The sequence below is a fragment of the Papilio xuthus genome, unplaced genomic scaffold (genome assembly GCF_000836235.2).
Source record: "Papilio xuthus unplaced genomic scaffold, Pxut_1.1 DF826933.1, whole genome shotgun sequence".
Lineage (NCBI taxonomy): Eukaryota > Metazoa > Arthropoda > Insecta > Lepidoptera > Papilionidae > Papilio > Papilio xuthus.
The window spans coordinates 6090049-6105196 of NW_013531716.1; the positions used below are offsets into that span (position 1 = coordinate 6090049).

Below are 15148 nucleotides of genomic sequence, written 5' to 3' on the forward strand. Positions count from 1 at the left end.
AACATGACTTCTTAATATAACTCTTACATTTTGCGAAGTGTAAAAATGTATGCTGTCAATAAATCAACAAAAGCCTTTCAGTAGAAAGAAAACGAAAATGTTATTTATGGCTTAGAATCAAAGTAGGATTAAGAAATGTACAGAGATATTTGTATCTTTAGTGTGGGTTCTTTTCTTAGTATTTTCGTACTGAGAAATAGAATTCAATCTCATTTATTATAGTGCTTGTTAATAATATTGGTTCGAAATTATTTTAAAACGTCTCTGAGCATTTCATCTGATGATGGTTATACCACAGAAATACGAACACAATATCTCAGAAAATCTCATAAAGACTTACATATATTAGTAAATTATTACAACTAAAGTAAGATACAAATATTATAAATGCGAATGTTTAGATGGATGGATGGATTTTTGTTTGAACGTATCTCCAGAACGGCTGAATAGATCTTGCTGAAATTTGGCATAGTTGTAGAACACAGTCTGGAAGAACACATAGACTACTATTTTTTTTTAAATTCGTGCGAACAGAGTCACATGACTAAAAGCAACTTTAATTGAAGCAGTTGTTTCTTCGATGTTGAAATTTTATCGCCACCTAAAATCTTCGAAAGAAAAAGGTCTGTGTAAAAAAATTGGGTTGACTTGTAGTGATTTATAATGGTCGATCAAGATCGGTGTCAAAGCGTGACAAGAACTATCACAGGAATAGAGTATGTTACATTTTACAATCATTCACAGAAAGTATTTTGTTATTTTTCCTTAAATATAAAGTTATATCGAGATGAAAAATGACTGAACAAAATACCTCGCTTTTCAGCCGACTTCAAAAGGAGGAGGTTACCAATTCGTCTGTGTTTTTAGGTGTTTTTCAAATGTAATGAGAATGAATTCAAGAAAATTAATGAGACTGTTTGCAGACCATACGTTCAAGAAATAATGTTCTAGTTTAATCTACATGTTGTGATAATTAATTCCATAATATAGCTACTATAGCTGGTGAATTTCGTAAGAAAATACATTGTTCCCGGATAATTAAAGAACACTCTGTACGTTCCAGCCAATTTTCTTTACACGTCTCATGAGGACTAGACTAGAGATGTAAGCGAAATGAAAATCAAATATGTGGAAATGTGGATAGAAATATATATGGATATACTCCTATAATAATTAAATATTTACTCAATACTAAGTACGAGAGATTAATTGTAATTTTACGTTGATATACTAGCTGTTGCCCGCGACTCCGTCCGCGCAAAAAAAAACTTAAATAGTTAACTAAGTTCTTCAAGACTTTGTTCTCTAACACATTGTTTGACATCTATGCCAAATTTCAGCAAAATCTATGTAGCCGTTCTGCAGATACGTTCTAACAAATATGCATCCATCCATCCAAACATTCGCATTTATAATATTAGTAATATAATTAACTTAAAAAAGAGCTAGTACTAGTTTTCTACTACAACAAAGCAATGATACAAAGAGGATATTATAAATTACTTACCGGTTATTTGAAACATTATAAGTAACGAAGTGTTCTATCATGAAAAGTTGCATAGAAATCTTATTACGTGTACATTCTTCATTGCTAAGAAGATAATTTTTAAACCTATACTTAGATTTTGTCAAGATCTGATTATAATATCGATTTACGCGTTATTCGTCGTGGCTAGGTATAAAAGAGGGTCACAGGTCAGCGGAGACTGAGTCGGTTCTTGAATCTGTCTTGATGTGCTGCTTCCAACTTGTAACAGTCAAAAGACTGGAATTGGAATTTTACTGACATACTGCTATTCATCTGGTCTTCTGGTCCAGTTTCATCACACGTGAGTATTTGTATTGCACAAGAGTTTTTAAACATACGAGTATATTTGACTATCATGGAATTAAAGTTGTCTAATCTTACTAACAAAATATTTTACTAATGTTACAAATACGAATGTTTAGATGGATGTTTGTTTGAGAGTATCTCGAGAATGACTGTATGGATTACGCTAAAATTCGGCATAAATGTAGAACGTAGTCTGGAAGAACTCGTAAGCTACAATTTTTTTCTAATTCGCTCGGACGGAGTCACGGGTGACCGCTAGTACAAAATAAACATTTTCAGATAACAAATGAAACGCGTTTGAACTCATTATGTATTAATGAGTGTACGTTGTATTGATATTAAACATTTATACGGTAGTAAGATAGAATAAATATAGTTTGGATTTATTTATCGTTTTTATGTTCAACGATTCTGATAGATGGATTTAGCCAAAAATGTTAGTATAAATAGACCACTTTTGTTTAGGTTAGCCATTTATAGATTTATCCGTCTTAAGATAAATAGTGGATTATAAAAAAACTAAGGATTAATAAATTGATTATTCATAGAAACTTCTAAGCGCTTAGAAAAATGTAGTACTTTAGTATATTTATTTAAGAAACCTAGCGGTTTTTTTAAAACTTATTCCGAACATAAAATAGTTTTTAAATGTCATCGTGCTAATTAATGTTATTTCTTTAGTAACTGAAAGAAACTAATTAAGACTAGAAATGTTTTATAAAAATAACAGAAAATTTTAATGAACTTCTTGATTTTAATTTGTGTAACTTTTGCTCATCTCTTTGATACTATTTCTATGACATAACAAGTTATTCTCAACGTACTTAATTTAGCGTATTGTAACTTTTCGACTATATTGAACTGTGATTTATTTACAGAACGGAAATAAAGGTCCTACTTTTATATCTTTTAGCTCCGACTCCTCAGGCGACGAACATAAAATCCAAGATGGCGGTGGACAGCTTAGACCCAGGCGCGGCGTCAGCGCCCGCGTGGGCGGGAAAAATCGAAGCGTATGGCTCAAACCACACCGTTATTGACCAAGTTCTTCCTGAAATGTTGCATCTGATTGACCCGCATTGGTTAGTAAGAAATACTAATAATTTATGCTTCGAAATCGAGTTGAAAATTCAGATTCTAAAAGTCTCAATGTTCTATGATTGATAAAATATAATTGTTCTTAATTTCAATTTATCGATCGGTTAATACTATTACTATACGTTAAAGTCGTAGCGATGTACAGTCAGCGTCATATAGATCGTAACAGACAAGATATGCAAATATATAGGTACATCAAAAGTAATCAATTATATCGGTACAACAAAAGTCCTCAAAATAATAGATACATTCATCCTGCTCAAATACATCGGTACATGCACAGCGTCAAATATATGAGTACATGCAAGATGCTCATAAATATCGTAGCAGCCACAGCGTCATAAGTAACGAAGCAGTCAAGGTGCGCAAAAATATCGGTACATTTGACAAAATTGAACTCTATCTCTATATACTTGTGATACAATTTGGAATAAACTACTTCTGTTACACTCATTTGACACTTTGTATCAAACCATTTTTCAAAATTTACTAAAAGTGTTCGACGCGGATGACAGATATTAGGTAGATAAAACCAACATCAAATTTAAGTTTGTTATCATATATGCTAGTTTGGTCTCGTGGCCTTACCGTTCGCCGCCGTTGGTACGTAAGGTCGGCGGTTCAAATCCCAAGTCACTATTTTTTTTTTATATTTAAACTTTTTAATTTTAATATCGAAGCACATGTAAATAAACTCTATCGCCGTAGTTATTAGGTACTTTTTGATATTGCCTTGGACTAATGAGTTTGACCGTTAAAGTACTTTTCTATTTCAAACAAAAATGAAGGAGATAAAGCGATGCTATTGGCATGTAATTGGTTTATTACTCATGTTTGTTAAACTTGTACCGGTAAAAATATCACGTTACCTTTTACTGATACTGATTATATTTACGAAACAAAGAAAATAAAACTGAATGTCAATATCCAAAATACATCAAATTTTTGGTCGACTGCAATAAACATTCCAGTGTGCGTGGGCGCGCACACATATGTAGATAACACTTGTACGTATAGTTTCCGCGCGTACCATTCTTAAAACCCGCAAAGACAATGTACGCTCCGCCCACTCACTCCACCCGCGATGGTCTGACCTAATTGTTGTTAACTTTATTTAAATTTCTTTCTACCCGACAGCGAAAATTATAAAAAAAAAATTGTCGAGCAAAATTTTACATTACCAAATTTTTACTGGTTATGAAAAAATAACCCCGTCATTGATAAAATAAAAAAAAGTAGCCTGAGATTCGAACCGGTAAACTTCCATATTACGGCAAACATACTAGAATACTGCGCCAAACTAGTATTATATATATTGTGACAAGGCAAAATTTGATATTAGTTAATACGTATCTGTCATATTCGGCGTGACAAACTTTTATATTTAAGCGTTATGACAGGAGAAGAAAAATATTGGGTTGCCCAGTAAGTTCGTGCCGCTTTATAAGGAAAATTGAAACCCTGTTCTCTTAAATTTTTGGAAATGTTTTTAAATTATATTGGTACGACTCTATACCTAAAACGTCTTTTATTTTTGGCTAAAATTTTAAAAATTAATTTTTATCTCAACCAATGAAATGAAATTATTTACAATATAGAAATTTTTGTGACGTTTGATAATGGTGGAAATCCGAAAATGAATCCACTTCAGCTACAGTCTATTGTAAGCTTTATATCGAAAATCAGAACGAACTTTCCGGACAACCTATAATGTTAATACAAAGTGTCAAATGAATGTAACAGAAGTAGTTTATTCCAAATTGTATCACAAGTATATAGAGATAGAGTTCAATTTTGTCAAATGTACCGATATTTTTGCGCACCTTGACTGCTTCGTTACTTATGACGCTGTGGCTGCTACGATATTTATGAGCATCTTGCATGTACTCATATATTTGACGCTGTGTATGTACCGATGTATTTGAGCAGGGTGAATGTATCTATTATTTTGAGGACTTTTGTTGTACCGATATAATTGATTACTTTTGGTGTACCTATATATTTGCATATCTTGTCTGTGACGATCTATATGACGCTGACTGTACATACGAAATTCAGCTCACGTGAAATTCGAAAATCTAAAATCACATTAATATGTCATGATATGGCGGGGGTCGAATCTGGACGTGCAAATTTATGTGTATTCCGGACAAGCACTTAGCAACTACATGGCAGTGGTTGAGTTTAGAAGACTTTGAACAGATTTTTAGAGCGCTTGATTAAAGAGTAAAACACCTACTTACCTGGATATAGAAAAAAATAATATTTTCTTGTGTTCAAGGTATCAGTTCCCGCCTATGAATCCCCTGTGGCACGGCTTATTGGGTTTCGTGATTGCTGTTCTTGGTTTCATATCGTTATCCGGTAATGGAATGGTCATCTATATTTTCACAACTACAAAGGTAATGAAAACATTTCAGAACAATACGTTTATATAACTTTTTAAAAGCGTCAATAGCCTAATGGTTAAGGGTACGGATTTCCGATCACGAGGTCGGGGGTTCGAATCTCACCATTCGACTATCGTCGTAAACCATATCCTAGCACAAGCTTAGAGCTTAGTTGGAATGGTATAAGAAATATTAGTAAATTTACAAAAAAATCTGCTTTTGTTTTAAAAAAAAATTATAAGATACAAAAAAAAGTAAACAGACACTTGTACAACTAGTAAAAAAAATTTTGTTTTGTTTACAGACTCTTAAAACTCCTTCAAACTTATTGGTACTTAATTTGGCTGTCTCTGACTTTCTGATGATGACATGTATGGCCCCGCCTTTAGTTGTAAACTCGTATCACGAAACATGGGTATTTGGTTAGTATTCATTCCTTTAAAATTAATTAAACGTTTTAATTTAAACACCGGCTAAATAATCTCCATTTAACTTTAAAATTTAACAAAGTGATAATCTCGTCCAATATGAAAAATATTATATTGATTTAAAAAGTTTGCTTTTAATGTTTTTATCACTGTTCCAAAATATTTCTAAGTTTTTTTTCTTATAGGTCCACTGGCTTGTGCTCTTTACGCTGCTGCGGGCTCATTGTTCGGGACTATCTCAATCTGGACGATGACAATGATAGCTTTTGATCGCTACAATGTAATCGTCAAGGGAATCGCAGCTAAACCCATGACTAACAATGGAGCTCTGCTGCGTATCTTAGCTATTTGGGTCTCGTCATTAGCTTGGACTGTTGCACCAATGTTTGGATGGAATAGGTATAATATCATTAAGTTTTACTCCAAGCTTAAAGTCTAAATTGAAGTCTGTAAATATAAAACGAATACAAGAATTGATAACCCAGTAATAGAGTTGTGGATTAGTGGAATAAAGTACTACACCCGTTGTACTCTTTTATGCTTCTTTCTCTTCTTTCTTTCTCTTTCTCTTATTTGCTGTCTCTCTTTTAGAACCCTAAAATTTGAATCTCATGATCATTGGATAGAATAGGTTTATTACTTTGCGTTCTTTTATTTCTAGTATGATTGTATTTTCAATTTATTCAAGCTGTTTTATTTTCACCATTAAATTTTATTTATTCCAGGTACGTCCCGGAAGGCAACATGACCGCCTGTGGAACTGATTATCTGAACAAGGATTGGTTCAGTCGAAGTTACATTGTGGCTTATGCTATTTTCTGCTACTTCACACCATTGGCCCTTATTATCTACTCCTATTTTTTCATTATTCAGGTACAGTGATTAAATCCTCTAGTTCTTTGTGCTTAACATTAATCCATTACTTTTTTTATTATTTTTTTTATTTTAGGCAGTAGCCGCACACGAAAAGGCGATGAGGGAGCAAGCAAAGAAGATGAATGTGGCATCTCTAAGGTCGTCGGAAGCGGCTAATACTAGTGCTGAGTGCAAACTGGCTAAGGTTTTTACCTTTTCGACTTCTCATATGTTTTCTCATACTTATTATTGACTTTCTTTTGTCTTTTCTCAACCTATTCTTGGCTATTCCAGTCATATGCTTTACATAAAGAATGAAACAACTGAACCTCTTTTAACTGTTGAGAATAGAGTCGTTTTACTTACCTCAATAGAAACGTACAAATGGATTTAGTTTAATATGTGTATTGTTTGTTCAAGGTCGCTTTGATGACAATTTCATTGTGGTTCATGGCATGGACACCGTATTTGGTAATTAATTTCACGGGTATCTTTGAGACCGCTACAATCAGTCCTCTGGGTACGATTTGGGGCTCGGTCTTTGCTAAGGCTAATGCTGTTTACAATCCCATTGTTTACGGTATCAGGTACGTACCAAATTTACGTTATTCGGTTCTTAAATTAATGCTAAACATAATATATTACATAACACAAACGGTGATATGTTTTGAATAAAATCCTCTACCTTATTAAAACTGTTTTGGACAAAGATATACTTGATTATCTGCTAGATAGCGCACATTACTTCTTACATCAAACAAATCGATATGTATAATATTTTACAGTCATCCGAAATACAGAGCGGCTTTGTACCAGAGATTCCCATCACTAGCGTGCCAGCCAGCGGCGGATGACAACACGTCGCAGGTATCCGGCAAAACTGCGGTCTGTGAAGAAAAACCATCCGCTTAATATCAACTAAGATTTTATTATAACGACGACGAATGATTGCGAAGAAACGTGGGCGAGCTTTAAAGATATACTATATATATGTGGAACACTATAATGTTGCTATTTTTTATCTAAATTATAAAACAATGCAATAATTAGAATTGTAAGAGATTATTGGACACATGTACATATTTGGTTACTCCTTATAAAGCTTTTAGTTGTTGTTAAATTTTAAATTGTATATTATTCTTATTGAGAATTAATAGTAACGTTTTTGTTTTCTTCATGTATATTTCCTAGTATATTTTTATACAATATATGTTAGCCTGCGATAGTAAAAATCCAAAAAAATACATAGCAAGAATATCGTTTGGTCTAGCATTAATTGTACATAGTTTTATTGAATTCAAATATATAAGCAAAGTGCTAAAAAGGTGCAAAAAATTCTTTTCTTTTTTATTAGTTCCTCCTTTTAAGATAACAACGGGTTTTTAACCTTTGAAAAACATTTCATACACTAAGGAGTGAGTTAAATCAATATAGGAAGATAAAATGTATTCATATTGAAATTTATCGTAATAATAATATTTTTGAGCTTTGGACAAAATCGTAAAAATTATAGAATTATATAACTATTTAACGTTAACTATAACTAGCTGTTGCCCGCGTCTCTGTCGGTTTAAATAAAAAAATATTAGTAGCCTATGTGCTCTTCCAGACTATGTTCTGTACCTATGCCAAATTTCATAGAGATCCGTTCAGCCTAAGCCGTTATGAAGATACCTTCAAACAAACATCCGTCCATCCATCCATCCAAACATTCGCATATTAGTAAGAAGTAAGATTAAAGAACTCAGAAAATTAACTGTATATTACCAATTATTATAAAATAATTTAACTATAAATATCTAAAGAACACATAGAAATATTTTTTTTGTTACATTCATCGTCTGCATTGAAATAGTTTCTTTCATTTATCCGCCTACAGGAAGTATGAGGGAATTGTGTCCTGTTTCTTCCCAAGTATTTTAGTATTTAAAAATGAGATCTTATAATTTTTATACAAAAAATGTACTGAAAAAAAAATCTATTACAATATAATAACTATGGATAGATTTATTATATAGATTTATTTGAATATTTATTTATTTATTTATTTGAATATTTATTTATTTATTGCCACAAACAAGGAAAAGAAAAACTACAAAAAAAACAAGTTAAATTAAATAAATTGAGGATGTGGCAAAAAAAAGGTGGCCAGCTCGGCTGGTGCAGGGAGGTCTTGACCAATCCTGCGGTGGTTTTCAGCTGGCCCCTTTGTTTTTCACATTTACAATTAAAGTAATTTAGAGTAAATAGTAAACCAAATATGGAGAACTGATCGCCAACCTTCGCTAGTCGGAGAGGCACAAGAAGAAGAAGAAGAAGTAGACGAAAAACGAAAGAGAAAAGGCAAGACAAAAGCCCTATGTACTGGATTGGGTTTTTGTCTTCCAGCGCACATATAAATATTCTTTATGACAATACAAATAGAAAAAATATAAAAGAAACTTACCAGTTTTTTTTAATAAGTATCTTAAATATTACGCGAGCTTTAACTTTGATATCTGAAGTCTTTCTTTTACTGTTTGCAATGTGTAAAAATCTATGAAAATGAATCTTAAGTTTTTTAACATATTAAATGAGTTGATATTAGTAATATTATTTTAGAAAAAAAAATAGTTGGAAAATCGATTCAACTGATTTAAAGAATATTATTTGTAAAGCAAATCAATATTATAATATAAAAATTTAAAATTGCATACACTTTTGGCGACTTATCTAGAAGTTTTTGTTACTAAAATAATTTCAATAAACGCTTCAAATATATGTGAATATTTAAAAGGATATCAAAGATATTACGTTACTTTGAAAGACGTAGAACGTTACTTACCCAAGCTCGGTAGAACTAATACTAAAGGCTAATACTACAAATAGTAAATACGCAAGAAAGTAAAGAATGTAAATCTCTTAAAGAATCTGTTTAAAGTTTTATATCTCCTAAGAAATGTACTAATCCTGAAAACATAGAAATGTCTTTATGATTAGAATATTTCTAAGGGTATTAATTCAATTATGTTTTTACAAACAATATAATTGCAATAAATAAAAACACGATTAAAAATATAGTTTCTACAGATTATAAATTTAAAATATTTTATTTTTATAAAGATATTTTTTTGCATACTGTACGTAAAGCTTTTTTATGACTTTTTTTAATCTCTTAATGCGTACAATAGTTTTTTTTAATACGTAGATGAGTACCGAATTAAGATTTTATTTTTTTAATTCATATTAGGAACTTTATGACCTTAACTTTAAAATGGGTTTAATAAAAACTTAAAGTATTGCAGTTTATGAGATTTTTATGATCCATTTTAAAGCTTAATTTATATTAAAATTGTCCATAAAGTTATTAAAACTTAAGGATTAAAAGTTATATATTAAAGTTATCTTTTTAAAAGTAAATTTAAAAGATTTTACAATAATACATTGAAATGCACTGTAGAATATGAAGAGAATTATTTTAAATTGAATATCTTAATAGGAATATAAGTATCATTAGGGATTGTTTTTATGATAATGGACTGTCAATCTTTTGGAATGAAAATAATGCTTTTGGAGCTTAGTGATGGCACCGATTGATGTGGACATTTTCTTTTTGTTATATAGAAAACTTTTTATTTATAACTTCCCTTCAAACCACTTCTTTAACCAACTTCAAAAACTTCTATTTTTCACAAGTTACAATTGAATATATGATATTCTAGACAAACATTTCATTAGTCTAATGGTAATATGGAGATAAATCAAATCAATTATGAACATTAACTTTTCATTAAATTTGAGGTGAATGATAGTATTAGAAATAGTGCTAGGGAAGAAAGGGTTTTGAAGATTTTGTGAGATTAACAAAGAAAATTTATGGCTCGAAAGTAAGCGGTAGTGTCGGTCGGGGTCGTCCCAGATGGACTTATGTCGTCCAGATTGATGAAATACTTAAGGGCGGTATTAACAACACCCAAAATAGAAGTACATGAACTTGTAGATGTATGGATGTAGAAGAAGGGAGAGAGGTATATCTCTGCCTATCCCTCTGGGTAACGAGCATGAGTTATATTGTTGTTGTTGTTGTAACACTTGATGTAATTGAACAGTCGTGTAAAGTAGGTATTATCCTTCTTATTTCTATATCTCATTATGACTATTGTCTAAGCAACATTCTTGTGAGGTGCAACTAATATAAAAGGGGTGCATTGTATGGCAGAAGACGAGTAGGCTCATTATCACAGCCCGGCTTCCTGCCGAGGTAGAAGCAAAAGACTGGAGTAGTTCATTATTTGATTTTCTTCAGTATTTTTGTTTTTACTTAGCAGACTACTACATTGTATAACATTACTGTAAGTATTTTAACTATATATTTATAATACAAAGTCTGTAATATTATAAACAATTTTAAAATCAACTTTTATTTATTTTTCAACTTATTAATAAAGTATATATAATTTTGATCTTTAGCTTTCATAGTCTTATTATTTTCAATGTAAGAGTAAAAGCTAAACTACTTAGAGTTTTTTTTAATTCACAGATAACAAAATGGCGTTAAATTATCTTAACACTGGTGCAGCAAAAATGGACACTTGGAACGGACAAATGTCGGCTTACGGCGCAAACCAAACTGTGGTAGACAAAGTTCTACCCGAAATGCTTCATCTCATTGACCCTCATTGGTACGTAGACTTCTTTCTAATGTGTATTATATCTTACATTACAAATTTGACTTAATAATTTTAATGTTTCAGGTATCAATTTCCCCCTATGAATCCGTTATGGTACGGTTTATTGGGTTTCACCATCACTTGCTTGGCTATCACATCGATCACCGGAAATGCTATGGTCATCTATATCTTCACGACGACAAAGGTTTATAAAAAATATAATATAAACATAAATTAAATCCTGACAAATCTTACTAAAAAACTTTTTTTCTACCTTCTAAAGCCTCTCTAATCCCTCTAATGTGACTTTTACAGAATCTCAAGACTCCTTCGAACTTGCTTGTCGTTAACTTAGCTGTTTCCGACTTCCTTATGATGGCTTGCATGGCGCCACCTCTTATCATTAATTCTTACAACGAAACTTGGGTATTCGGTAAGTGTTTACACCAAAATAATGATTAATATAGTGCCATACTTTAATTTATAGTATCCCTTTAATTTCTCTTACAGGTCCACTGTTCTGTGCGATTTACGCTTGCGGTGGTTCCTTATATGGTACCGTATCAATCTGGACAATGACTGCAATCGCCTTCGATCGATACAATGTGATTGTAAAAGGCATTGCAGCAAAACCAATGAGCATCAACGGAGCTCTGTTGCGTATCTTGGCAATCTGGCTTTCATCACTCGCATGGACTGTTGCTCCAATCTTCGGATGGAACAGGTGAGATTACCTCATCATCATCTTGCTATTACTTCATGATGAATCGTTTTTGGTCTTGCAATTTGTATGCAAATTATTTTTTCCGTGCATTTCTTTATTTCTACTTTAGCTACTACGAAATATATTAATTTCTTTATTATGTTAGACAGCTAATACTAAAGATAAGTTTGTCTTGTTTTTAGGTATGTCCCAGAAGGTAACATGACCGTATGTGGAACTGATTACCTCAGCAAGGACTGGCTTAGCCGCAGTTACATCATCGCTTATGCAGTCTTCTGCTATTTCCTGCCATTGGGTCTCATTGTCTATTCTTACTGGTTCATCATCCAAGTAAGCTTAATAATCTCATTCAAATGGTATATATCAATTGAATTTAGCTTTATATAAACTTTTGCTATTGTTGTTTTAGGCAGTGGCAGCTCATGAAAAGGCTATGAGGGAACAAGCAAAGAAAATGAATGTAGCGTCTCTAAGATCCTCTGATGCTGCGAACACCAGTGCTGAGTGCAAATTGGCTAAGGTATTGTATTCATTAACACTATAAGAATAAAGTTCCTTATTGTTTGCTACAACAATTTTATAATTTTAAATGTCTTTTTCAAGGTTGCTTTAATGACCATCTCTCTATGGTTTATGGCCTGGACTCCATATTTGGTAATCAATTTTGCGGGCGTATTCGAGACGGCACCTATTAGTCCTGTCAGTACAATTTGGGGCTCTGTTTTCGCCAAAGCGAACGCAGTTTACAACCCAATCGTATATGGGATCAGGTAAGTCTTATTTACGGTAGCTATTAATTCAGTCAATTCTTATTTTTCCTTGTTTTTATAGCAGTCGGTAACTCACTTTTATGGACAAATATTGTTGATCAAATAGAACTTGGCGAAATGTTAGAACAGCAAATTATTTGTATTCTTTAATGACTTTATCTAAATCGGTAACTCCAATTATATTTTTTACGAAATAAATTAAAATTTTCTTGTATCTTATACATCATCTGTACAGGATTTGTTAATAAAATTTAACATTATTTCACCATTCCAGCCACCCGAAGTACAGAGCCGCACTGTACCAACGATTCCCATCGCTGGCGTGCCAGCCATCTCCAGATGAAAGTGGGTCTGTGGCCTCCGGGAACACTGCCGTTTGCGAAGAAAAAGCTCCTGCGTAATTATTAATATAGTATTAAGAAGTTAACCAACGATGACGACTTGGAAATGTTTACTGGATCTGATATTTACTGATAAATCGAACACTGAACAAAATAAGTGAAAAACAAGAATCTTCTTATAAATTTTTTCTTCAACAATTAATTATTATTCGATTTAAAGATTTGTGTGCACTTTAATTTTCGGTGTATCGATTCAATTTAATTTAATTTTTTTCAAAAAAAAAGTCGACGTTACAAAAAAATGTAAAAAAAATATGTAGCAAACGTAACGTCAGGCTTCCCTACTATCCTCGTGTGATAATTGAAATTACTTTAAGATGAATTGATTTTACGATGAAAAACGCAATGTAAAATGGACAATTGAGAAAGCAATAAATGCAACCAAGCAAAGTGGTATAAGACCGCAAATATTTTTTTTGTTTTCATTTTTAATTATTATTCCATACTTATTCCTATTGAACGAACCACAAATACTTGGTGGAAAAAGGGTTTAACAACTATGCAAATATAGTATAGAAAACGACACACTATTATCCTTATCCATCCTATATGCACGAATGTAAGTGCTTTTATGTTTATTGATACAAAAATTCGACAAAAAATATAGTTAATTTATTCTAAGGAAAGTCACTTAGTAAATTCAAAATATGTTTACTATAATAACAATAATAAAATTGTCAAGTCGATTGTACGAAAAAATATATTCTCTATGTTATTTCGTATAAAGAAAAGTTTATGCGGCCCAAATTTTCACGATATTTTAGCCGTAAAAATATTGCTACATTTCTCAAAAGTTACAAATGGACAAATGGCAAAGTTCAGAGTTAAGACAAAGACTATGGAGTGTTTGGATTGTTTTTTAAATCGTAATAAAACAACATCAACGAAATATTTCATATTCAAACTTTTTTCTCAAATACCATAAAATATTAAAAAAAGGTTTTTCATTTTTAAATATTAAATAAAGTAGAATCAAATTATAGGAGACTAATTAGAGTATAAATTCCCATAGAAGCAAAGCTCATTAAATGAGGCGTAAGATCATAATAAAAATACCTTTCAATCAGGATAATACCGACAAGACGATATTATCTTGATATAGATTATATTCCAGTTATGTGTCCTTATGTACAAATAGTTTGAACAAATTTAACGTCTTCAGAATGTGCAAATATTTATGTAATGATGAAGATGGTTAGCTAAAATTTACTCCCGTTTCTAACATGATGAACAAATTTAATTTATTGTTGACAATGAGCTTAATAACATATGCTAAGAGATGACTAACTTCATCGTTATGTTATGGAATGACTAAAGAAAAATTTTAAGAATTACTAATCATTTTATTAAGTACAAATAATTTACACTTAAAATGATTCCAAGTTGACCATTTGACAGTGAAAAATAGTGAATATTTTTGCTATTATATTTTATAAGTAACAATCCCTAAAGAGTCTCATTTTCTATTCCTGTTTTGAAATCAAAGGTGAAGTAAAGTCATAAAGAAAAATGCGTTCACGTAAATCATATAAGAATTTATTTACATCAAAAACATAAGCTCATTCATTACACGCTCTCAAAGGGACTCGTCTTATAACATTTCATAATTTGCTACGAAAACGTGTCCCTTGACGAATGCTTTCATAATATAAAATAATATAACCTTTTATATGATCGAAAAATAGTAAAGACTCATTTTATGATACACTAGCTGTAGCCCGCAACTCCGGCCGCAAGGTATTAAAAAAAAACTTAACAAGTAGCCTATATGTTCTTTCAGACTATGTTCTACGTCTGAGGCGTCATGAAGATACCTTCAAACAAACATCCATCCATCTATCCATCTAAACATTCGCATTTATAATATTATTATAGTAAGATTAAATAAATTAACAACAAGCACAGCTTCGCATCGCTATTAACGCCCACATATTTTATAGTACTTTCGTTTCGTACGACTCAAATAATAATTTCTTATCATTTTAATTAAATTATAAAT

At 31.6% G+C, this 15148-nt stretch overlaps 1 protein-coding gene across 1 annotated transcript; it reads left to right on the top strand.

Annotated features, from left to right (window-relative positions):
• The first annotated feature begins 1694 nt into the window (after positions 1-1694).
• LOC106121868 (uncharacterized) lies at positions 1695-13559 on the top strand. Its single transcript, XM_013317695.1, has 18 exons — positions 1695-1829; positions 2748-2916; positions 5214-5334; positions 5627-5744; positions 5936-6149; positions 6476-6623; positions 6700-6810; positions 7026-7192; positions 7391-7511; positions 10585-10636; positions 11125-11266; positions 11339-11459; positions 11570-11687; positions 11765-11978; positions 12161-12308; positions 12388-12498; positions 12582-12748; positions 13023-13559. The coding sequence occupies exons 2-18, from the start codon at positions 2783-2785 to the stop codon at positions 13147-13149; spliced, it is 2334 nt and encodes a 777-aa protein (XP_013173149.1). The 5' UTR covers positions 1695-1829; positions 2748-2782; the 3' UTR covers positions 13150-13559.
• Positions 13560-15148: the final 1589 nt, after the last annotated feature.